General features: G+C 48.6%; 1 protein-coding gene across 1 annotated transcript; it reads left to right on the forward strand.

Annotated features, from left to right (window-relative positions):
• The first annotated feature begins 274 nt into the window (after positions 1-274).
• Positions 275-10,840, forward strand: LOC119089910 (myosin heavy chain IB). The gene is made up of 4 exons (XM_037212716.1): positions 275-346; positions 6,259-6,539; positions 7,940-8,085; positions 9,733-10,840. Exons 1-4 carry the CDS (start codon positions 275-277, stop codon positions 10,158-10,160), a joined length of 927 nt encoding a protein of 308 aa, XP_037068611.1. The 3' UTR covers positions 10,161-10,840.
• Positions 10,841-25,377: the final 14,537 nt, after the last annotated feature.

Consider the following 25,377-nt stretch of genomic DNA (forward strand, 5'->3'; position numbering starts at 1 on the left):
GCTGACGCCCGTGATGGCCGTGCCGGTCGTCATAATTGTGATGCAATTGGTGCGGTTTTGTTGTTCTCCGTGTCCATGCACCCACATTCAGTGGCGTAGCCACGTCCTAGCATTAGAGAAGGGGAATGGGGTATCAGGGTTTGTATCAGGGTTTGCATCAGGGTTTGGACTGGCACCTGACCTGAGATGATGTCGTTAACGGGGAAGTCGGGAAAATACGCTTTTCGCGCCAGTAACTCGCGTCGTATTCTTTTCTTAGGTGGCTCCGCGAGGCATGGTGCTGTCCAAGCGAGACACGGGGAACTGCCCCGCGCTCAGCCAGCCGCGCTGCCAGATCCTCGTGCAGGCAACGTAAGCCTCACCTGCCGTGACCCCGCATCGGTCTTCTCACCTGTGGGTGGCTTCGGCAAGTCAGACGGGAGAGGCAGTTGGATCGTAGTGATAGGCGCATATCTGTTGCTGTTCCGCTGGAGCGCACACCCAACCAGAATGCGTTCATCTGCCGACACATGCAGCCGCTAACACGCTAGGCTGAACATAAACACCAATGTCATAGCGTTTGCATTCTCATAACCAATACAACAGGCTGATCAGAATTGCTGAACGCCACTACGACATAGTAAGCCAGGACAGCGTCACGTATATTTGGCTGTGGGGGAAGGATGCGGGTTGGCGATGGGTGACCTAAGTCAGCCCGGTAAATCTGTGATTCCCCAGCGTGTCACTCTGTGAGTGTCGTCTGCTAAATTTTCGGGATCCCCTTACTTCCGGTAGGTTAGCTCCACCACTGAATGGGCATAGTCCTTGGAATTAAATGACCAGGTGAGCTCACGCTCTTCTTCGGCGTGAGAACGAATGCCGGGAAGACCGAGGAAGGCTTGTCGCTGGTTTGACACACTCTCAGTTGGACGATAAGTTCGGGAGGAAGTGGTGGAAAGTTGAATCAAATAACTTGTGTCTGTATAAAACTGCAGTCTACGGATGCTTAAACGTCAACTTTGTCCACATTGTCACATAAAGCAGGGTGTGCAAACAGGTAAATGCTACCGCATCATCTAATTTTAAGTCTATTTCTAAATACATTGAATAACTTGCACCGCCTTACAGCAGCATTGCGTTGGTTACAGTCGGTCCTATTTTAAAGTCCATGCTATTTTTTCCTAACCACAACGGAGTAAAAGGCAACCAGAAGTTCACTCCCACTATCCCAGCGACGCACAGAACCATACGTTAACACCAAACTGGATAAAGAACAAGCTGCAGCACTTCCTACTACGCGGTAGTAATATGCTAAAAAGGCGCCAAAAGCTGAGCAGGATCGGTGACAGGCCTACATACGCAGTGAGCTTGCTTAAGTCAGCAATGACTGCGCACTTAACCCAAGGGTGGTGAAAGTATATTTCTGTCCTCGAGCGAATTCCTATGGGCAACATCGTCACCAGCAGCTTAATCTTACACCATATGACACAAAATAGCAGTGAAGTCTGAAGTCAATGAAGTCAATAAAGTTATGTCCTCTAGGGCCATCAAGTTCTGGCTTGAATTTGCGATAAAAAGGCGCTTCTCATTGCCGCGATTTAGAAAAGTATGCAAACGCAGCCGAAATGATGATTCATACAATGTCATTCGACTAATGGCAGGATACATGCTGCCGCCTGGGATGTGGGCACATCGGCCCAATTCTGTAGGACAATCCGATCACCAAAGAAGTCTTCATCCACCGTCGGGACTTGCCGGGCTTCAGGTTTAATCTTGACCTACCCCTGGATTCCATTCCCAAAACCCTCAAATGCAAAAAAAGCGGGGACAAGACAGCAGTAATAGCCTTATTCTTGAGCGTAAGTTGTGTGAAAGTATGGGAGGGACATAGCTGGTGTCGGGGAGTCCATGCGCCCTATTCTTTTGAGATATAATGAATACCTGCGAGACGCTAAAAACAAAACAGGGAATACCCCTTTCGGTGACCTTTTTTTGGCAAAACACGCTGAGGCTGAAATCGAGGGAGGTATGGACCATTTGCCGCTTTTAGAGCTCAAAGTCATCTAGAGAGCACAGGACCACCCAGACAGGAATATATGTAAATCCATTCTTATAAAAAGTCGGAGACCAAATCTTAACGTACAGGGCTCATCATGGCCGATTATGCGAACGTGATATATGCTAGCTTAAAATTGTTCACAGGTGTAAGTGATGCCCGACGCGAGATGTGCGATGCCTGTTCAATTGAAATCGCTTGTATGTAAAGCTGATGTGCAATATGTGATGCCTGTGCACTTCAACTCGTTTGCATGGTTGAATGGAACGTGATGTGTGATGCCGATTTGCTCCAATTCGTTTGCACGTACACATATTTTTACGTATTCTAATTCTCAGATATGCACTGAATCGTGGTAATTGCTAGCAATTGCTCTTCGCTGAATCCCCTGAATGCTGGTGTCCTGTAAAAACTGTGACTTGCTGTTTCCAAAAAAAAATCCTGAAAAATCTAGTAGGTTCATCGGCAGACCATTTTGAATTCATTTCTGCTATTGTTTTCGTAAGTGCATGCTGCCAAAATATCAACCCAGCTATATTTCCATTCTCCTGTTCTTTTTCCGAGGAATAAGGCCATTACTACTGTCGACCTCTTTATGGATAATGTTCCTCGCAAGTGCACTCAGCAACTTACATAAAATTAAGGGAAATCTCAACAGCCGGGGCACCTGAATACCTGGCAGCATCGGAACCGGTGGGAGGCGGCACTAGGAGATGAAGTCCAATATTCGAGCCTCATCAAAGCAGTGTACTCTCACAGACATCCCATATACGCCCCGCACCCAAACTCAACTATTACCATAATCTCCAGCCTCCACCATACCATAAACATGCTCCCACACTGACGCGGCGACATGTGTGACCTGGTAGGAGCCCATCGCTACAGCGCAGCGCTCGGTGCACTGATCTAAACCGGTCTTCTGCGCTACCTAGAAAGGAGCAAAGAATATATTAGGTTCCGGGTTGGACTCAGATCGCGATTAAGGTGGCTGCGCGCCTGCTGGGCGAAAGGAGGCGAGAACGGCTTTAAAAAATCATGTGTTTGGGCCACGGAAAGGTACGATCGCTTGGCTGTTTTTAAAAGAATACCGGTTCTTTCACATTTTTATTCACAATCAGCCAAATATTCCTAATAAGGCACGGTCGCACTCCCAATTTAGCGGACTGTTACGTATTTTGACGAACCAAGTCCGCCCAAATTCTTTGTTTAACACCCGCTCGGGTGGGGGGCAAATTGATCCCCTTGAAGTTTTTCCGGAATGGTTTCCGAACGGCGCGGCGTAGCCGCGCCAAATTTTGCATACCGTAGACAACTTAACAGCGGATGGTTTGTTATGTGAAATTTAGATATGCCTTGTAAGGTCTCTGACCTAAGACAGGTCAAAGTCAAGCCATGGATGCAGCGAGGTCAGTTCGTAGAAACTCGTTTAATCGGATGCAACAACGGAGTGTTATACGAAGCCATACATCTCTGAGATACTTTCTTAGGCAGCGCGACAATAGCAGGAACAAATTCTATTGAACTAGGGTCACTAGAAACTAGAACAGGGCACTGACCTATAATACCTCAGGTCAACATTTAGTTTTTAGGAAAATACTACCAGGCGTAGTCGTCGTCATTTATTAAAACACAAGACGCAGAACAGTCTCGTATGATTTTAGGCACCATGACCTTCAAAAGGACAAACAAGATCACTGACCCTTAATGACCACTTGTCCTTTTGTTTAGAAAATGTGTCTCGGTTCTGAGGGTTATTTGGAGATCAGCCTGAAGTTTGATTTTGTTTGATCTTGCTTGACCCGAAGGCCATGACCTAGGAACCTAAAACCCTGACCTAAGTGATTCCACGCACAGGCCAACACACCCTGTTAATTTGGTGTCTCTAGCTCTTTTATTTCCTGAGATCTCAGCCGGGGCCAAATTGACCTCCCCACCCAAGCAAAGGGAACTCAACTGGCCGCCCGGGCGCGCGTTAAAAATTAGCTTTCTCATCGTTCGAACATGTGTTCCTACCAACCTGACGAAGCCTAACTATTGCCAATGTTTGCCGTCTCTTATACCTTTCACATGAAAAAGCTCAACATACATGGATTTATTTTAACGCGCCGAAGACGGGATATTTTGTTGTTGCCAAGCTCATCAGACCGTCAGTGCAAATAATCCACAAAAACTACAAAACACGTAAAAGATGAACAGCATCAACAACTTAATAATAACTAATCGATTTATATTTGTCCACAGAAGTTAAGCGCTACTTCTAAATACACGAAACAAAAGCCTCCAAAAATTTTTGCTTGATCATTGGTATACCCAACTCTTTTGAGCAGCACAACACCTTTCTCATGTCTCAGCCTATGGATCGCGGAAATCTTAGTTAACACGCGTTTATGAACAGCACCATGATGCACAGCAAATTTCCGTCCAATCTATACAGAAAGGAATTGGATGAGCAATGGGTATCATTAACATTTTCAAAAGGGTCCATAGCAAAAGCCCTATCTAGGCGCACCCGGTTCTGCTGGCTGATCCAGCCCCTCAACCTCGTCATAGACGTGCACTTCAATAGGACCAATAGACATAAGGCAACTCTATGTAGGCTTTCAAGGAGTCTCGGCAGGCAGGACTATAATAATACGTTTGTACGCACACCTGACATCAAGACTTCCTTTTTGTTCCTTTTTCCAAGATTTCCTTCATAGCTTGAACCACACACTATGCAACTATCTCAAAATGAAATTAGCCATTCCGGTGCGAAGCCATTGGTGAGCATCATGGGTGACGTGTTCGCGCCCCTTAAACCTGAACCTACGCTTTTCTACTATTTCATTTCTCATCAAATGCACTACCGAGTGACCTTGGAAAAACATGACCCATAAGCGCTTCCAGGGAGAAGCCGACCGGCGCCGACGTCTTCTTCCGCGTAAAGCACGTACCGCGCCGTACCAGCGTCTGCTGCGTCGCAGAACCATGCGCTGCGCCGGTCGGCCGGGCGCGCGGGCCGGCCGAGTGGGCGACACGTCCGCGGTCTCAGGGTCGCGTCGCCCGGCCAGGGGACGATCGGGCCCGATCGGAGGGTGGTCCCCCCACGCGGACGTTCCAGGTGGACGGCGGTTATTCCAGTGCGGAACCGGCCGCCCCCGGCGGGCTGACCTTGACACGCTTGGCCCGGCGTGCCGAGATAAAGGGAGGCCTGGCCGGGAAGCAGGCAGTAAGACTCGGAGGGCTGCGCCTGAGACGACCCACCGCCTGACGTCAACCACCCGAGGTGAGACGAGATGCCGTCTGGGGCAGAGACCAGTCCGAAGCACAGTAACGACTCGTCCCAGGAGTACGTAGAGACTGCGGGCATCGAACTGATCAGCGGTCCATTTTTCGACCTCTCCGATGCATTAGTCGTCCGATGTACTAGTCGTCCGATGCACTAGTCATCCGATATACTAGCGTCCGATGCACTAGTCGTCCGATGGCACTATTCTCGCATGCCTATTCGTCCGATTTACTAGTCTTCGCGATACACTAATCGTTCCCATGCAACTAGTTCCGTCCGAGTACTATTCGTCCCGTGCACTAGTCATCCGTGCACTATCTCCGATGCACTAGTCATCCGATGCACTAGTCTCGATGCACTAGCGCAGTCGTCCGAATTAGCCGTCACGATGCCTAGTCGTCGTCACAATGCACTAGTGTCGATGCACTGTCGTTCATAGCCGTCCCATCACTTCGTATGCACTTTCAGCCTTGTCCGTCATTATGACTTCACAGTTTTTACGTAAATCCATTGTTGAAACGTTACAATTTGCATAACTGGTTTTGCAACGTTGCGAAAGAAAAGCATTGTAGTGCAGCTGTCGGCAAGCCAAGGGCAGTATCGATATCTGACAAAACTAGTGATGTGCGTAACGGTATCACGGTCATCACGCCCCCCACATAGAATGCTTAGGATACACTGTGGGCTCTTGCCACGTGCCCAGCATGTTTTGGGACAACTGTTAGGCGTTTGTGTTTTATACGACCGAAGGACATCAGGACAAACAGCGTTGTGATCATTATGAAGGCTTCCGTGTTTGCTCGGGTTTGTGTCTCGTCGACCGTTTTTGTTTGGCACCTCACGCTCGTTTTATCCTGGTCCCGTCTCCACCGGCTGGCACCGTCCCGCTACAGTACTCTCGGGCTCTGACCAGGGGCATACGTCCTGTTTCAGATGAAGCTTTTGCTGGCACTAGCGCTGGCTCTGTCCGCCGTCCTCGGCGACGACAGCAAAGTCAGCTCCGACCAGCCGGCCAGCGACGTCCAAGTCGCGCTTTGCTGGCCGGCACCTGGGCGGCGTGTACCCTGGTACCGGGTACCCTGGTACCGGGTACCCTGGTACCGGGTACCCTGGCACCGGATACCCTGGTACCGGGTACCCTGGTACCGGATACCCGGGCACCGGATACCCGGGCACTGGGTACCCCGGTACCGGATACCCTGGTGGCAACCCCTACATACGGCCGTCGTACTGCAAGTAAGTTCGGGATGTCTTACCATGATCTCACAACGTAACATCAAAATCTTGCCCCGGCAATTTTCTATTCTGGGGTAGGATCATCCTGTAGTGATCAGTTCTGTCAGTCTAGGGGTTTTCATCGAATTTCACGCAGGGGCATAGAAATGTCCTTAAAGGGAGTGTTCCATGTTTATATGGGGATTTAACTGAAATAGCCATCTTAAAGACCTTTCGGTACTGTTTACAATCCTGCACTTCTTAAGACCTAAGCCCCATAGTTTCTGCGCTACATACCCGCGAAAGTGGGGAACGGCATTCATGACGTCATAACAACGCCATTCAGATCCTGCCGTTGCACAAGCCATGCGCCGGTCAAGGCCAATAAAAATATAATTGTTGAGACGTTCACATCCGACGTTCGCGAGCGCCATTTCCAGATATAACGCCCGTCAATTGGCACTCAATCAATGTTGTGACAGGTACTATGTCGAAATCAAACCATGACGCATTGAGAAGCAGCACTTACTAAACAGTGAACTATGCTGTCTAGAGCAGCCTTTAACCCCTCACAGTACGCCATTAGTTATAAGTGGGCTGTTTCATTGCATCTGATGTGTGCCTCTATATCTTCAAATGTGAAACATTTCCTTTAAAGTGCAAAGTGCGCATGTTCGAAATCAATTCTTTCCATGCGTCGCGGAAAAAAACTGAGGATGGGCGTGTATTCCCAATGTTTCAGATATCAGCACGATGCGTATGATACAGCATGGAAAACATGGACGCACTGGCGATTTGCATCCATGTCTGCCTGTTAGTTTTCCAGATAGCAGTTACATTTCTCGCCCTATCACTACACGACGGCACATGCACTCTCACCGAGTGACGGCGCATGCACCCACATCGAAACAAAATCTTAAATTTAGGCATTAGGTACACTTCTGATCATTTCGACAGACCCCGCTTTTATTTGCTGGTGGGAAGGGATGAAGTCTACTGTTTAGCTGGGGCTATAGCCCCCCCCCCCCCGCTAACTTGGTTTCCCTCCGCCACCCCCAAACTTGGGGAAAGTGGGGCAGATCCGGGGAGAGATCCGTTTGTTGGCGCATTTTGGGAGAATTTGCAAAACTTTTACTGCTAAGCCCCTTCACACACTCATTTGGCAGAGTCACTTGCACTTTGATATTTAGACATTCATATTTACGTTTCGATCTTGAACGCATAACAAATCTCAGTCTGACAGGATATGGACGCCCATGATGGACCTGGCATGGGTGTAGGCTTCCAAGCCAATCGTCAGTAACCATTTCAACGGCCCTGCAAAACTGGTTAAAACTGGTTGGCGCCGGCGTATCCATGTCTGCGCGAAACGACCAACCTTGACGTCTCCGCTCGGTTCTGACCGCTGTGCCCGCCGACAGGAACTGGTGCCGACGGGACAACTACTACCCAGGGCTGGGCCGGCAGCAGTACTACTGCTGCGACAGGCGCGGACCGGACGTGTACAGGCCCCAGCCGCTGGTGGTCGGCCCCCCGCGGCCCTACGTCTACCCCGGAGGACAGCAGAGTGAGTATGCCTCAGTCGCTGGTAGGCGGCCCCCCACGACCCTACGTCTACCCAGGCGGACAGCTGAGTGAGTATGTCCCAGCCGCTGGTGGTCGGCCCCCCCCCCCCCACGACCCTACGTCTACCCCGGTGGACAGCTGAGTGAGTATGCCCCAGCCGCCGGTGGTCGGCCCCACGCGGCCCTACGTCCACCCCGGAGGACAGCTGAGTGAGTATGCCCCAGCCACTGGTGGTCGGCCCCACGCCGTCTTGCGTGTACCCCGGAGGACAGCTGAGTGAGTATGCCCCAGCCGCTGGTGGTCGGGCCCCCGCGACCCCACGTCTATCCCGGAGGACAGCTGAGTGAGTATGCCCCAGCCGCTGGTGGTTGGCCCCGCGCCGCCTTGCGTGTACCCCGGCGGAGAGCTGAGTGAGTATGCCCCAGCCGCTGGTGGTCGGGCCCTCGCGACCCTACGTCTACCCCGGAGGACAGCTGAGTGAGTATGCCTCAGTCGCTGGTGGTCGGCCCCACGCCGCCTTGCGTGTACCCCGGAGGACAGCTGAGTGAGTATGCCCCAGCCGCTGGTGGTCGGGCCCCCGCGACCCCACGTCTACCCCGGAGGACAGCTGAGTGAGTATGCCCCAGCCGCTGGTGGTCGGGCCCCCGCGACCCCACGTCTACCCCGAAGGACAGCTGAGTGAGTATGCCCCAGCCGCCGGTGGTCGGCCCCACGCGGCCCTACGTCTACCCCGGCGGAGAGCTGAGTGAGTATGCGCTTGTCGCTAGAGAAGTCGACTACAGCGGCAGGGGCTCCAACTGAAGTGTTGTTGTGCCAACTATGTTCGCGCCTGTGGGCGGGGAAGCGGCGAGCAATCCCACGTCCGCATGCAGGCAGCAAACTCAGCTGACTCGAGACCATGTGTAAGTTGTATCCCGGCGACGCTTTAGTTTTAGCGGAGGATAAGAATGACTTCTCACCTGCTGTAACCCGACGGCACAAAAATAGGTGTGCCGCTATATGTAACAATTTGCGTCTGCCTTTCATGCACACAGACTGCACGCGACAAGATTTTGCATCAGAGGATGATGTTAACACCCCTTCACCCCTTTCGTGCTGTACTCTGTAACGTTGCCATGCACATACTAAAAAAAGCTTAGTATCAAGCACTGCCTGCTCGGTAGGGCGGGGCGCGGCTGGTCGGGTTGGTCGGGCGCGGCGGTCTCTGTTGAGAAGGATAAAGCGCAGCGGTGTGTGTTGAGGACAGCGCGCAGCAGTGTCTGTTGAGAATGACAGAGAGCAGCGGCGTCTATTGAGGACAGAGCGCAGCGGTGTCTGTTGACTGTCTCAGAGAACAGCGGCGCCTGTTAAGGACAGCGCGCAGCTATGTCTGTTGAGGTGGATGGAGCGCAGCGGCGTTCGATGAGAATGACAGAGCGCAGCAGTGTCTGTTGAGGATGACAGAGCGCAGCGGCGTTTGATGAGAAGGACAGAGCGCAGCTGTGTCTGTTGAGAAGGACAGAGCGCAGCGATGTCTGTTAAGGAGGACGGAGTGCAGCGGTATCTGTTAAGGGGGACAGAGCGCAGCGGCGTTTGCTGGGGACAGAGCGCAGCAGTGTCTGTCCATTGCGGTCGTATGAGTGACGCGGCAGTCCCGTTCTCGTTTTAGAGGTGTGCCCGCCGCCGCAGCCCGTCTGCCTGCGCGCCTACGGCCTGGCATCTCCCCCGACTGAGTGCTACAGCGACTCGGAATGCTCCACGGCCGACAGCTGCTGCTTCGACACCTGCCTCAACCACAAGGTGTGCAAGACCGCTGACTATGTGGACACGCGGACGGGGCCGTACTCCCCGCAGAGGGGCGGCTCCAGGCGCAGGCACGGGCAGAACGCGCACCGCCGCAGGGGCGGCGGCGGCGGCCCGCTCGCCGGCCTCCTCAGCGTCTTCGCGCGCGACGCCGCGCACGACGACCCGATTGTCGCCAGTGACGATGCGGCCGTCGTCAGCGCCGACGACCACAGCGGCGGCAAGGTGCGCTTTGCGAGCGAGAAGAAGGCGGCCCTGGATAAGACGCCCGGGTCGGGCGTCGACGCCGCGTGAGCGCCCCTGCACCCATTGCTCACCGGCCACCGGCCATCAGGTGGCTGGTATTGGTGTCAAGGTCGGTGGTGTCCCGTGGGTGTCGAGCGGCAGGACCGGTGCGTGAGTCACTGGGCCCACTGCCGGGTCATTTCCATTCTCCAGCGGCGAGCGGCGATGGTGCCCACACTGACCACCGCTTCCGCATGAGAACGCGACGTTGCGACAGACAGCTCGTACATTTCCGTGGCGTACTAGGAGGTGCTCTGTGACTGGCGGGTGACCTTGTGGCGACCTTGTGGTATGCATGAGGTGTGTGTCGCGGATAGCGAGAGTGTTGTAGTGATGGCTTTACGCCAACAACGCGGGAAGGCACCTGAGGGATCACGGGCATTTGAATTGTCAACACGTAAACTGGAGCCTTGAGAAAGCTTATGGCAATATTTTCCCGGGCGTTAAAGTTCTGGAAGATTGCCTCATTTCTCCTTTTTTATTTATGAACGTTTCCCAATGAGCGCTGAGATGTTAATTTATTCGAATGCAATAGGTTGAAGTGAAAAGTGGCGGCGTCGATAGTGATGTTGCACCATGAACGTTTGCCATTGTTTTGCTGACCTCTGTATCAATGCGTAAAATAATATGCGTGCGTCAAATAAAGCAGAAATAATACTACTCTCTGGAAATATAAAGCTGCGCTACTACAACCTTGATGTGGTGTCAATTGACATATCTACCGCCACGCAGGGGTGGAATTTTGCTTTTTTCATTTGGGGGGCCGAGGTCATGAACATTTCCCATCCTATCTCCCAGACGCCTTTCTTTATGAATTGGCATCGCACTGGTATGTTCGAAGTCACATACATACCGATCTTTGCAAAATTTTCGAACACTTCCCATACAAGACGCAGACACTTAGGAATCCGAACAGCGTTGCTTTGAGCGCCTTTGAAGTATGTGCAATATTTCACAGATGACAATTTGTGGGACAGCGGATGGGCTTTTGTATCCTAATTATGCTTTTTCGTAGATATTTCACAGCTTACGAAAACGTGATATACCAATTCTTACCTCAGTTTAATCCAAACATGGATTGGGTGTGGGTGAAAACCAAAACCAACCAAAAGTCGTTATAACATGATGCGATATAGACGGCGCTAGCGATGAGGGTAGCGCCAGCCATATAGGTGGCGCTAGCACTGCACTGCTGGTACCAAGAGTAGAGGGATGCTTACATGATCATAGATCATTTCTATTAGGGATGTATGTCTGGCGGCAAAATAGGTTTATGATAAGGTGCCGGCCTTTCACCCACAGCACCGTTGCTGCCTCTAAAATTTTGTCAGAGCTCCAATACATTTTTACTACCCTTATCGTGAAGGTCGTGTCACTTTACATACTTTCCGGTCTGTCTCCCCGCTCCAATGCTGATTCGAGCCCCCCATACTTATGTGAGTCTCTCGATGCACATGTGCAAAATTAAGTATAAAAGCAAAATTCAGGAAATATCTTTAAAATGCTGGTACAGCAGGTGCCTATCTCAAGGCATCGCTATTATATATTTCAGGTAAATTTTACATCACATCGTATCCTGTATGCATCTTATGTGCCTTCCTTATTTCTATTTCTTTGTAAGTAAGGTCAATCTGGAACCATTTCTAGACTTTTTACGCGATAACTAATTGATCGGGACAAAAATCACTGTCATGCGGCAGCTTTTAAGCAAAAGGTGCCCGCATGTATTTACCTGTCTGCGCAATTTTTAAGCGAACGGTGGCTGTACGCATTCACCTGTCTGCGCAGCTTCTAAGCAAAAGGTGGCTGTATGCGTGCACCTATCTGCGCAGTTTTTAAGCGAAAGATGGCTGTACGCATTCATCTGTCTGCGCAGGTTTTAAGCAAAAGGTGGCTGTATGCATTCACCTGTCTGTGCGGCTTTTAAGCAAAAGGTGGCCGTATGCATTCACCTGTCTGCGCAGCTTTTAAGCAAAAGTGTCTGTATGCATTCACCTGTCTGCGCAGCTTGCCACCAATGAGCGTTTATTTTATACATAAGCAAGTTGTTAACTTCACCGTTCTACGACTTCCTCATGAGCCTGATGTTTTCTTAAATTGGGGCACATGCAAGGCTACACAATGGAGGAGGGGAGCGCAACTACAACATGAAAACTAAGTTAAGCATGCCGCAGGCCGATGTTTTTTAAATGCAATCCTCGACGCCAAGAACACAACTGAAGTGGTCAAAATAAGTGAAGAAACCAGGTTTTGGGGTAAATGTTAAGTCAAACTTACAGGCTGAGCCACATAGCTGATTTAAAAAAGAGACACCTCTGCTCAAGATCAAGTTAGGGGCGAGGTCAAGATTGAATGCGAGGAGTGATCACAATGCCAAATGTAATGCCTGACATACAGTTCACGTGCACTAGTCAGGAATGGGGCATGAAACAAACATTTTGCCTCGTTCGTATCCGTTTACTTCTACACAAATACAAAAGAAATCGATACCTCATGCCAAGAAAGGGCCACATACTGAAAGCAATGGTCAACTTAAGTCAGTGACCTCAGATACAATCAGATTGCTGTTTAAAAATGAGGTTGTGACGCTGTTGTGAAGCTAAGTTAATCAGGCAAGACTACGACCACATCACAACGTATTATAGTGGATGCCATCTTCAACCATATTTTGGTCCGACGTGGCTTAGCTTAGAGAATGCTACCTATTTAAATGCATGGAAACAAGCATGAGATGTGATGAAATGAGCTCTTTTACAACCATCGGTAAACTTTGCAAGTGGAAAAGACTACTCTGGGCAACACAATTTCTCTACCTAATAAATCAGCCCCACAGTACGTCATTGTTTGATCGCGTCATAGTACCTCGCACAACATTTATTGAGAGCCAATCAATGGCCGTCGTATCTGTAAATCGTACTTTCGAGCACCAGATACGAACGACTCGACAATTATGTTTTTTCGGCCTTGATCGCCGCTTGGCCTTTGATGTGGCGGTATTTGAATGAGGTTATTATGACGTTATAAATGCCACGGTGACATTGAAGTAGTCGGCACATCTTTGCGGGCGTGTAGCTCAGAAACTAGAGAAATTTTGGTCTTACGGAGGGCATGTCTTTGAACTGCACCGAATGATTTTCAACATGACTTCACTTCAAGCACTTTACAAATATGGAAGACCCCCTTTAAACCCAACTAGGTTCCTAACCGGACATCCCATGGAATACAAGCTCGGAGTGCATTTCAAATTGTTGCAGGTGACGTATCAAAAGTATCAAGATGTAAACAGTAACTAAGCTGCAGCTGTTTGAACGAAACTGCCACGCAGGGCAACTGCTTAACCCGGCCCACCAATTCAAGGCTCTCAGAAATCGGTACCTGGGAGATATTTTATAGAGGCATCATTCACAGTCCCGAATGCATCTCAAGTTTAGTCTTCGGAGCTTTCAGATTCCAGGATATCTTGGAAAATATTTTAGTACCTTTTTTCGCCAGTCGCGATAGCTCAACTGGTTCAAGCGTGTGCCATCCGATCCACCCACCCGCTGCATGGTCGGTTCGAGTTACTTTGGGCGCTCGCTATTTTGTGCTGGACGGGAATGGCCTACGGCCGGTGGTAGCAACCGCGTTAAAATTCGACTGATATGAGAGGGTAGGACGCATCGTCCCCAACACTGCGGCGCCTAAAATTTTCGCAGCCAGATACTGATGATGACCTTGAGCTTTGTAATCGGGTAGCAGGGGGCTCGCACAACGAACACTGTTAAGCATGAGCTCCCAGAACTCCCAGATTTTTTTTCCACAACCAGACATGCCAAAACTTATGCCAGAAAGTGGTTCGATCGCTCATTCGTCCATTCGCTAAATCAACCGAAAGTGGCCCTTAGGATGCCTATTCACTGTCATTGGATTATTTTTGCGTCTCTGACTACCAGAAAACCATGACATGCTTGTTGAAATACGATGTCAAGCAATCATTAGGATATAGCATGCGAATATTCGACGCTTTAGATTAGTGCTCCTGGCCATGAGGCCCCTGGTTACGGTCGGTTTTGTCCGCCGACTTTCCTTTATACTCGGCGAGGGATTACTGAGAGTCACATCACCAAATATTTATCGTTTTTGATGTTGTGCTCCCATGATGCTGAAAATGATAGTGAAATGTTTCGAAATGTTCACCAATCGCCTTACTTGTAGGTACACGACTCCTCTCATTATCCGAGCTGTCGTCGCACACAGCGGTATCAGTGTTATCACACACATGGCCTCGTTTTAACAACTAAAGCACGGCAGCAGTTATTTGTGGTTAATAAAATACAAAACGCAGAAACATCGCCACCGATGTTAGCGCTGTTTATCTACATGCGATTCACCGCTTGTGAGCGGAAATCCAGAGCAAGTCAAAGATAGTAAGAACGGATATTTTACTTGGGTTCCCCATCTTGCGAAATAAGACACCATGTACAGTGTGTGGTGTATTAGATATGCAGCAGTTTTGGGCGAAGCATGGCAAGGAATGACTGAAAATACTCCGTGAGACACTTCCAACGACTGAGACATTGGTGTCAAATTTAGGGCAGAGTGGAGTGGGTGTCAACACCTATCAAATTATGCCGAGGAAAAACGTGACCATAGCAAAGGTTACAGCCATATGTATCTAACACCAGATTGAGACACCGATATTGGCAGCATAATGCATTTACGGCCACAGCCCCGTAACACGAGATAACGACTGCATATAACTGCGTTTTCCTCCGGTATCGCTGGTGCCACACATAACTGAATTGCCACGTGCTGAGCGAACGTGGCATTTTTTAAGCTGAAATTTTATGATTTGTCCATTGCAAGCAAGTACCTACGTTCGCGCTGTTTGGGACCGATATATTTTTGTGCACATTCACTCGCCCACATAAGATACAAATTTATGGTTAAGAACGCCAAAATGGCAGGCGATGGCCGTTCTAAACGGACCAACAGCGTTGCACAAGCTGGATCTCTTCGTCAAGACCTTAACTTCCTTTTTGAAGCCGACGAACAGAAGAAAAGGAAACAGCGCCAGCGGAGTTCAAATTCCAGAACACATTCGAAGAAGAAACTGCCAAGGCTAAAGGCAACAACCACTAAAGTACTCAACAAAAAGAGCTTAAAAGCATCTGAGGCACTGTCTAAAAAACCACGGATACGAAACGCAAAAGAAGAAGAGAGTGATAACGACGAGAAACAACATAAGGTGGTCTTAAACCGAAATGGGTCAAAAAGAAGTAGACGTGCGATGCTGCATTGCAGGCAGCCGAGAAGATCTGCAATCGACGCGGCTTCGTCGATGTCATCGGCATCATCTAGGTCTCGAGGGTCTGGGTCTGCTGTCGACGGGTCCCTGAGGAGCCGATCTTGTTCTTCGGCATCCCAGGCTTCCAGCTCCCAGTCAGCTGCATCAGGCTCCCGGCAGGCACAGTCTGGGCCTCGACTTCAGTCGACCGCTGCCAAACCATCCACGTCCAGCCAGAAGAGTCAACCCAAGTTCAAGCGACGCAATTCCCCTCATCCACGTCTTTTGCGAGCAAAACGTACGAAAACTGCCAGCAGCCGGAAGTCCAGATCAAGATCCAGGACCTCTTCAGCCAGCCAAAGGTCTACGTCAAAACAGTCGCACGCCAAGAGAAAGCGTTCGTTGATTAAGAAGCGGCCTACTAGTTCGATGAAAATGAAAAGAAAGAATGTTATCAAGCGTGGTAAATGAAGTGGGGGCGATCCGTAACCTTTGTAGCGTTTATTTTATTTCATTTCAAATTTATGGTGGCTGTTCTGGCTGTGTGTATATGATTGTGAAAGACTATCACGAAGAATACGAATAGGTTAGCCACGAATGAATCATGTCACTATTAAATTACGCCATAACAGATTTTGTAGAAAAGTACAACAAATAATAAACAAATAAACCTTCAAATAAAATGTGATTGTAGTGTTGTGTGCGGCTCATGAACAGAGGACATGCTAGTGGTGCAAAATGCTCGTTATGGTCCATGCAAATGCTTTTATAAGAAATAAGCAGCCAAATACCCACCATTGTGTTGATTTCGAATCATATTCATCCATTTCCGATTTCTTTAATCGCTTGTGATATCAAAACTACCGTAAAGCTTGTCAAAAACTGTTTGAACTCTGTTCTGTGGTACAAATCTGAACAAAAAGCATAGTAGTCGCGCATCAACCGTGTGTCGGCCGGGTGATATTGTCCGCAAATGTTTGTATTCATTAGCCCAAAAATTAAGGCTCTTTACATTTCAGATGAACCCCATGAACCCACAGCAGATGAACCCACAACATGCACACAGATAATCACCATATATAAGCTTGCATTATGCAGCCGCGTCTGTCCCAAAGCGGTTTGATTGTCATTCTTCTTCACTTTGTGTTCACCAGACTACAACGTTGGTCAGCCCTGCAGAAACATCAACACATGAAACCGGGACAGACGTTTGGGAGAGACGTGCGGGTCACATGAAGCTGGTTTTCGGCAATCAAAAACTCCGCCTACTGTCGGACATAAAGACAGTTTAAAATTTTGTATTGAGAACATGGGCAAAACATAAATATATTTTGACAAAAGCTTATATTCTTCAAATATTTTGGTTAAGAAGGCTGTCGTATTGTGTTGGTGAAATGAGGCGCACACAGGGGCGGTGCCTCAGATTCTGAACTGGGAGGGGGGAGGATTTTCCAACGGGGCCTTCTAAGCAAAATGGGGGCTCCTCACAAGGGGTATACTAGGAAAAATTGCATTCAAGGGGAGGAGTTGAGGTAGGGATACGTGCTCCCTTATCGAATTTTTACATGTGTCAACAGTCATGTAGATGAATGTCGACAATTCAAGATCTAGAAAAAGTGTCTCCTGTTTTTTGCTGGGGTCTTCTTGAACCAGCAAAGGGCCTCCCAATCCCAAAACAGGGCTTCCTGTGCCAGAAAAATGCTTCCTGATGCATAGAGAGGCCTCCTCATTCGGGAAAAGATCCTGCTGATTTAGGAAGGAGACCACCAAATCCAGCAAAGGGGCTCGTCATCCTGAAGCAGGATGCGGATATCTGATACGCAGGCTCATAATCAGGCGGGCGCGCTGGGCGTCCGTGCATCCCCTGGAATGTGATGTGCCCCCTGGCCTTGTTCCGTGCAGCTCCCGTGCTTAAGGTACAAGGGTTTCACGACGATAGGATGGAACAGTTCCTTGCCTTCAAGTCTGCAACAATCGTAACGAAAACACGCTGACGTCAGCACTTCAATCATGCCAAGTTTGTTACCAATTTCTAACCCTGTATCAGTCGTCGCGGCTGCATTTAGAGGGATTATTGGTGTTTTTGTGCTGTCAGATGTTTCTTGCCACCATACGATGCTTCCAGATTTATCTGAAACCAGGTGATATTGAGGCGGTCGGCTCATAAGTAGCAGTAATGGAATGCTGCGCGTCATTACCTTAATTTTCTGGCTAATGAATACCAAACCAAAATGGCTTCAACTTTGGCTTTAATCAGAGTCTAAATTATGATTCTGGCTTTAAGCCCGACCTCCCCCCCCCCCCTGCCTGCATCCTTACTAGCTTCGGCCCAATACAATCTTGAACTGATATCGCCAGCTTCGTCACGCTAATTTTTGCACTGCAGCTGCGACTTAACTTCACAAAAACACGTGCGCCCGTCCTGATATCTCAATATACCTACCACACAACCTCTGGACGCTGTGGGACATACATGCCTAAAATCAAGCACCTGTCCACCATTTTCAGGACCAACTGGCACCCGACGACGGCCAGGCACCTACTGTCCGAAGCGCTGCGCGTATGCTGGTCCACAAGACGAGTACGATAGTCGAAACAACTTTTCAATCCGTTATGTTCGCACTTGGTCTCAACCGATCCATAAAACCCTGATTACATTTTTATTTTTTCCCTAGAAGTTGAGCAAACGCAAAGTACTTTGTTTTACAGAACAATGTTGTGCACAAAATTCAGCCTTGGGTCCGACATCGTGCTTTAAATTGATCAGTCAGCTTGGGCTTCGTTTTTTCTATGTTCGAAGCCATTGACTCGCATTCCGCCCAAAGCGCGAAGCCACTGGCTTCGGTTTCGGATTCTCGTGTCATGCAATGGTCGCAATGTTCATTCATAAGAAGTACCCACTCGGCATTTAAAGGGAGCGCTCCAAATTTGTATGGGGTTTTGAGCTTTAACAGTCATCTTGAAGATCTTTCGATGCGCTAACGGCCCTAGCGTTCTTAACACGTAATACCCTCTTGTCTCTGAGTTACACGCCCGCGAAAATGTACGTGCCACTTCGTGACCGCTATTTCTAGGTTACTCAGGTATCCATGCCGCCGTAAATGGCGCCATTCAAAGCCTACCCTTTCACTAGCCATGTGGTGTTGAGGATCAATAAACGTATAATTGTCGAGTCGTTCATATGTGCGTTAGTGACCACAATTTACAGACAAAGCGGCCGTCAATGGGCTCTCAGCCAATGTTGTGCAAGCTATGGCAGATTAAACACGGATTGGATTTTGTGCAAATAATAAAAACTGCAATACATAAACTGCAAATAATAAAAACTGCAAACTTTGCGTTTGATGCGCGACTCCCAGACCCTCCTTTATTTCGCCCGTGTTGCTGCCAAAGGCTTCCGACGCAACAAAGTAAAGAAACAAGTCACCCCATCTATAAATTTCTCTGATTTGCGCGAAGTAGGTACATCCACACTTTCCAAGAGCGAGCTAGTATCCAACACATATTCCGATACATAATTGTATCCGTAGAAAGGAGATCAAAAAGAGATATTTCAACATTCTAACGTACCTTTATCTGGCCGGTGTATTGCTTTGGTCTGTCGCTCTCATGTTACCGTAGCATGCATGCATGCAAACATGCACCACGCAACACTCGTAAGACAAGGCATTTGCGGCATTTACAATGTTTTCCTTGCGTCCGTTAGTCATGTTTTTTATTTCCCCCTTTCAGGCGACTCAGCTTACTTGAGGTGCAAAATATTTGTTAAAAGCGGCGTCGGTTAAGCTGGAAATAACACGGGCACAGGTAAGCGAAGGGGTTCGTGTCTTTGTCCATCTCTTTGTCCACCTTTCTGGTGATTCACTAGTGCACTCTCTGGGCTTTGGGCTGGTAGGGGTCTCCTAGTTTGTAACGAAGGTCTCTTAGTTCAAACCGAGTGCATCCCAGTTCATATTGGGACCCCCTTGTTCAAAACGGAGCCTCTTGACCATGACGGGACCTCATAGTTCATAAACGGGCATCCTAGTTCATAATGTGGGCTTTTGTGGGCTTAGGGCATAATTTGGGCTTTCTAGTTCATAGCGGGGACCTAGTACGTAAGAGGACATCTTGTTCAAAATGGGAGGATTCGAGCTCATAACTGGGCCTCCCATCTCATAATGGGGCCACCTCGCTCATAACGGATGCCGCCGTTTGATAACAGAAACCTCATAATCTATAACGAAGGCCTCCTGGTTTGTAATGAGGGCCTCCTAGTTCAAAACGGGGTCCTCCTAGTTCAAACCGTGGCCTTCTGGCTCATCAAGCGAATCTCCTAGTTCATAACGGTTGCCAACTGGGTCAGTTAAGGGCTTCTCTAACACAAAATTGGGCTTCCAGGTTCAGAGCACTGCTTCCTTATTCACACACAGGTGGTCTCACGACCCAGAAGACGCGTCTCTCGATGTAGAAAATGGACTTCTGAGCCCGATGTAGTACCATCTAGCTAAGATATGGGGGCCTCCTCAATCCAAATTTTGTTTACCCACATGAGCCTTTGTTTGGGCAAAAGGTGCCTTAAAAAATGGGGGCAAAACATGTTCTTGTCCCCATGCCAGCCGGCAGGGGGAGAGCAACAGCCCCCTCTGTACCCCCCCCCCCCCCCCCTGCTGCGCTGCACCTAAACGTACACACAGTATCTGGGGCAACTGTGAATAAAGGTGAAATTTAAGCGCATTTTTACAATTGGCCCCGTGCTGTGCAGGTCATTGATCGAGCAATGAATGCCCACAAAAAAGTGCAAGTACATAAAAGAGTTCCTCAGGTTTTTAGGCGTACCACTAACGGCTGATCCAAGATTTTGGCAGGGGATTGACAAGCCTTTCTGTGGTGCCCCCTGGAACTTGGTGCCTTCCCCCTTCTGCAAAAATTGCACGGATTTCGGCCACTTCATTTTCAGATCCTTATTTTACTAATCGGTGGGGGGCTAAATATTGGATGATATGTATGTACATAGCGTGCTGAACTGCAATAATTTCCAAAAAGTGGTGAACCTTGTCTTCATAATACTTCAAAGAAATTAATTAATACTTCAAAGAAAACATGACAAAACGCCTTAAACGTGTCTTCTAGAGACCGTGGAGGTCCGGGAGAACACGACTTGATTGACAACCCATCGTCAGCTTGCCTACAACGGTACCTGCAGAAGTTGTATTTGGTAGGTCGGTAGCCTTACAGTGAATGGTTTTGTGTATTATATTGAATCTGTTATGTATTAGATTGGTTACATATCATATTGAATCTGTAACCTGTTATGTAATGTTAGCATGGAAATCATCAAATCTTGTGCTAGATGTTCTTACCTTTTTTTGGAAGAGTACGGAAATTGTTACACGCGCACGCGTGGGGGTCAAACTTATGTACATTGTAAGGTCGCTGACCTATGGCAGGTCAAAGTCAGGTCATGGTTTCAGCGAAGGCAGTTTGTAGGGAATCGTTCAATCTGGTACAACGATGGAGCGTTAGAGAAATCCATACATGTACCTCTTTAGAGAACACAACAATTGAATGAACAAATCACATTGACCTAGGGTCAGGTATAAAGATCACACCAACGTCAAAACCAACCTGTGTTATATTTCTATGGCTTACTGTGTGTGGCGTATTTTCTGGCGTCCACTTTGAGTTTATTGACAACAGGAATGCTATTAAAGGTCATAATAGGTCATTGACCTACAATGACCCAACACGAGAGTTCGCTTTTAGGAACATACAGCCTAGCGTGATCTAAGTGGCTGATTCAAATGCAAAACTCACAGCAGTCTTCTATGATTTTGGTCACCATTACCTTCGAAAGGTAAAAAAGATCACTGACCTTAAATGAGCATGTGACATCTTTCTCAGAGCAGTCATCTAGGTTGTAAGAGCCCTTCAGAGACCAACCTGGAATTCTACCTTTTTTGACCATATCTGACCCGAAGGTCATAACCTAGGAACCAAAAACTATGACATAAGTGAGTTCACGTACAGGCCAATACATCCTGCGAATTCCTGTGCATTTGGTGTTTCTAGCTCTCTTAGTTTCGAGATCTCATGAGGGTCAAACTGACCCCCACTCGAGCGAAGGGTACCCAACCGGCCAGCCGGGCGCGTATTAAAAGGCGCGAGCAATGCGTGCACATCTAATTATCTCGCAATCGAAGTCAAACATATATCTGAATACGCGGTTGCTATTACGTGCAGCAAAACTGCCAAAAAAAGCCAACAAAAAAAAATGTGCCGCACGTCGTCGCCACTCTGGTATGGAGCACTAGCGACAACGACTACAGGAGCCATCCTAGGGCTCATGGGCTATGACACTGCCAGGGTTCGCTCACGGGTTCTTAAGCTGAGAGTCAAAGGGCTACTCGTCACACACCACTTGTCCATTATGCCCCCTGGATATCTGACACTTTTGGTTTTTATCCGTTTGGTCACATCAGTACCAAACTGAATATGTCATCGGGCACAGGCAGTTTTTATGGTAGATACATTTTTACCATTTGTGCCCGAAAGTGTGTTTCATCCACAATGTTTTGCGTATCCCAAAAAGAGGAATGAAATGCCCAGTCACCAACTAAGCATATGCTAGGGTTACATGCTCAGATCCTTATCCGTTAGCCGTTTAAGTGTAAAACCTCATAACAAGCTTGATTTTTTCGTAACGCCAAAGCGGAACGACTCATTTGCAGGTCTAGGATGTTATGCACATACCCGGCTAGATATGCATGTGTTGCTGGAAAATATGCTTTATTCACGCTTCAGTGTGAATGCCCTTATCATCTGTATTTGGTCGACTACAAATACGTTCAACTACTAGTGTTGTTTGCCTCACACATTTACGCTTTCCACATGGATAAATCTCGCTGCGTGTAACGTTCACTGCAAACTGTAAATTGATTTCTAGGTTTCTGTCAAGAGCCGAAGAGTAAATAAAAGCGCGCACCAGATGGGTGACGAGCCTCTTTCCGCTGGCTACGCTAACCTGGGCTGTAGCCAGGGCGCAGCCGATCACGGTTAGAGAGGGGTACCGTGGTTAACAAAGGACCCCTGCTGGTGAAAAGGCAGCACGATGGTTCATTTGGCCGTTTCTATAAGCGATGACAGTCAGGGGCGTTGCCAACACTGACTCGAGGCTTTACAAAGATAATGAGGGATTCGTAGATTGACCGCCAGTGTGGAACGAAAGAGGCTCCAAAATTGGCGCTCATGTGTCCAACTTTTGTTCGCTCGGGGAATCCCAAGCTTTCTTTGGAATCCATCAACAAAATAAAACAAGTTTAAAGCAAGTACGCTTTAAGCACGCTCGCCAGGAACACCAACGTCTGGCGTTGCAGTCTGCAGGGGTCTCGCGGCGTCTGCTTCACAGCTCTAACACTTGACGAGGGTCAACGCACAGGCGAAAAAGACCACGTATTTTGTACCACGGAATGTGGTACTTTCGAATGCTTCAAAAACCAACTCAATTCGTATGCGTGCAGAGAGCACTCCTGAGGTCAGGTCGGCCGTTGGTTTCGCCAGTGCGATTCTCAGATTGATAATCGGCATCGATTACCGCGTAGGCGTGGAGGGGGGGGGGGGGGGGTGGAATGACTAGTGCGATTCTCAGATTGATAGTCGGCATCCCTTACCACGTATTAGAGGGTGGAGTGACATATATCATGTCCAAGTATCATCAGGGTGATTTATTCCAATCTATGCGATAGATGAAAGCCATGATTCAGTCAGCTGACTCCCAACAGCTCCCTCTTCCTGTCAGTGTACTCTGACTGCGAATGCGCAAGCGTCTTGGAAAGTGCGCAACAAACACGTGTTTTTCATGTAGTTGAAAACTAAAGCGATCAGTTTGGTGCGTATTTAGGCATTCATTGCATAACTGAGCCAGTCCGAGTGTCATTGGGAGAGTGCGTCTGTCGTATATACTGTAAGACATGTGTAGTGCTCTTCCCAGGGGTTTAGGCGTGGCACGAACTTTCCTCCAAGATGCCGGGTGATACGCGTCGTACCAGCTGTGCATGGGGGTGGGGTGGGGTGCTGAATCAGTGATCAATGTACCGCCATTATGTCATTAATGTCAAATGTTGACTGACATGATTATCACTACTTATTGTTATGTGGGAAACAAGTTTACACTTACATTACCCATAAACACCCATAATTTCTACCCGAGTAATCAAAACCGAGGCGGGGGTAGTCGTGAAACAAATCCTAATCGATATAAAGGGCAGAGAGGTATCATGTCGCAACGACTAATTACAAAAGAGCACAGGTGAGCGCATTTGATCCACATGTCCTACACATTCAGCTTGCTTACGATGCAACTTCAGATGTGACAAAAATCGCAAAACACAAGTTCTTCATACATGACACACTTTGCCTTGTGGAGAGGCAAGTTATCTGATTTAAAAGGAGGTCATTCAGAAGTCACTTCCAAGTGAAAAATGATGACAATCTTCTTAGATCTATAAACACCACATTTCCCCTACAGCACCACCGACTCATAGCACATGGCGTAATCTTGATTGCTCACATTACTATAATTGGCAATATCGTACATTGAACCAACCTCGAAAAGGCCATATAAAATTTGCTGGTCATGAGCTGAAGGGCCCTTCTGTCCAGCCCGGGTAACCCAGCAGCTGCTATTCTGGTGGTACAGGGACCAGGGCGCCCCAGTCAATCCGGAGGCCCTCAGAGGGAATATCATATACTGGTTCCGTTCCTGATGCGGCAGGCCCTCCGACCTGGCAATCTCTCACAGGATGGATGCAGGGGCCGGCCCTGATGAGAAAGGATTCCTTACCAGCACCGTGAGTCTGATGGTTGGCACCGAGACACGCATTCGGCTTATGGGGCCTTGCCTGAAGCGGTGCGGAGGGCCCCACGTTTGGCGCTGGGGCCTCTGCCTGACACAGGGCTTTTCCACTGTCTCATTGTGGGTGCGAACTCTTGCATCGTCATTCCTCGCACCTCCTTGTATTTGAAGAGGCTTTTCAACAATCGGGATCCTGTTTCTGTTCCTGATCAGCAAATGTACCCCTGCCGACTTAGGGCCCGTTGCCGAGATGGGCTGCCGTCTGGGATACTGTAAACCCCTGACCAGCGCAGACACCCTTCACTGTTTTAGCGGCCCGACGAATGCAACAGGTTTCTGATTAACATTTGCAGGCCCCGGTTCCGTCCCTGTTTGAGAAAGAAGTCCAGGGTTCAGAGCGGCGCGGAACCGACTGTTCAGTATTGGTGGCCTCAGTCAGCTGACTGACAAGGATTCTGTAATCTATTCGCCGAAAGAACCGATCTGGGATTTTGTCAGGTTGGAAGGTACAGAAGCTATTCGCCCCTTATTTTGACGCCTGTTGAAAATACAGATTTAGGGTTCTTTGAATGACCTGTTTGGATTTGGTGACTACTGAAAATGAAGGTTGTGCTGTCCAAAAATAAGAGTTTTGAAGACCCATTACCGAATGGACCGATCTCAGATTTTGTCAATAGGCAGGCTCGAACACTGCAGTGCCTCCTCGCAATTTCTGATCTCTCGAAAATAATGTTTTAGGGTCCTTTGTTGTGCCCCTTAAAATAAAGGTAATGATGTTCCGCAAAAATATTGCATCTCTCTCTCTCCCTCTCTTTCTCTTTCTCTCTCTCTCTCTCCTCTCTCTCTCTCTCTCTCTCTCTCTCTCTCTCTCTCTTTCTTCCTTTCTGTTTTTTCTCTCTCTCTTTCTCTCTTTCACGCTCACACCCACACACACGTACGCACGCAGGCACGCACAGATAGCAACAGATCGCGGTCGGGTCTACCTGCCACTTACCATCCGTCAATGTCATCAGTGCTAATCTGCTTCCGGCATGCACTGACCGGTAGCGCATAACTTCTTTTATTGATAACGAGCCCCACCTGGGCTGCAGCACACTGTCACTATGACACCAATGACGTCACTATGC

The sequence above is a fragment of the Pollicipes pollicipes genome, unplaced genomic scaffold (assembly GCF_011947565.3).
Source record: "Pollicipes pollicipes isolate AB1234 unplaced genomic scaffold, Ppol_2.1 Scaffold_3087;HRSCAF=3621_pilon_pilon_pilon, whole genome shotgun sequence".
NCBI classification, from domain to species: domain Eukaryota; kingdom Metazoa; phylum Arthropoda; class Thecostraca; order Pollicipedomorpha; family Pollicipedidae; genus Pollicipes; species Pollicipes pollicipes.

Bases quoted from the DNA above. Each gene is read 5' to 3' on its own strand.
- LOC119089910 (XM_037212716.1), top strand. From the start codon at position 275: ATGGTGCTGTCCAAGCGAGACACGGGGAACTGCCCCGCGCTCAGCCAG. The intron at 347-6,258 runs GCAACGTAAGCC...TGCTGGCACTAG, and splicing joins GCTGCCAGATCCTCGTGCAG to CGCTGGCTCTGTCCGCCGTC. The intron at 8,086-9,732 runs GTGAGTATGCCT...TTCTCGTTTTAG, and splicing joins CTACCCCGGAGGACAGCAGA to AGGTGTGCCCGCCGCCGCAG.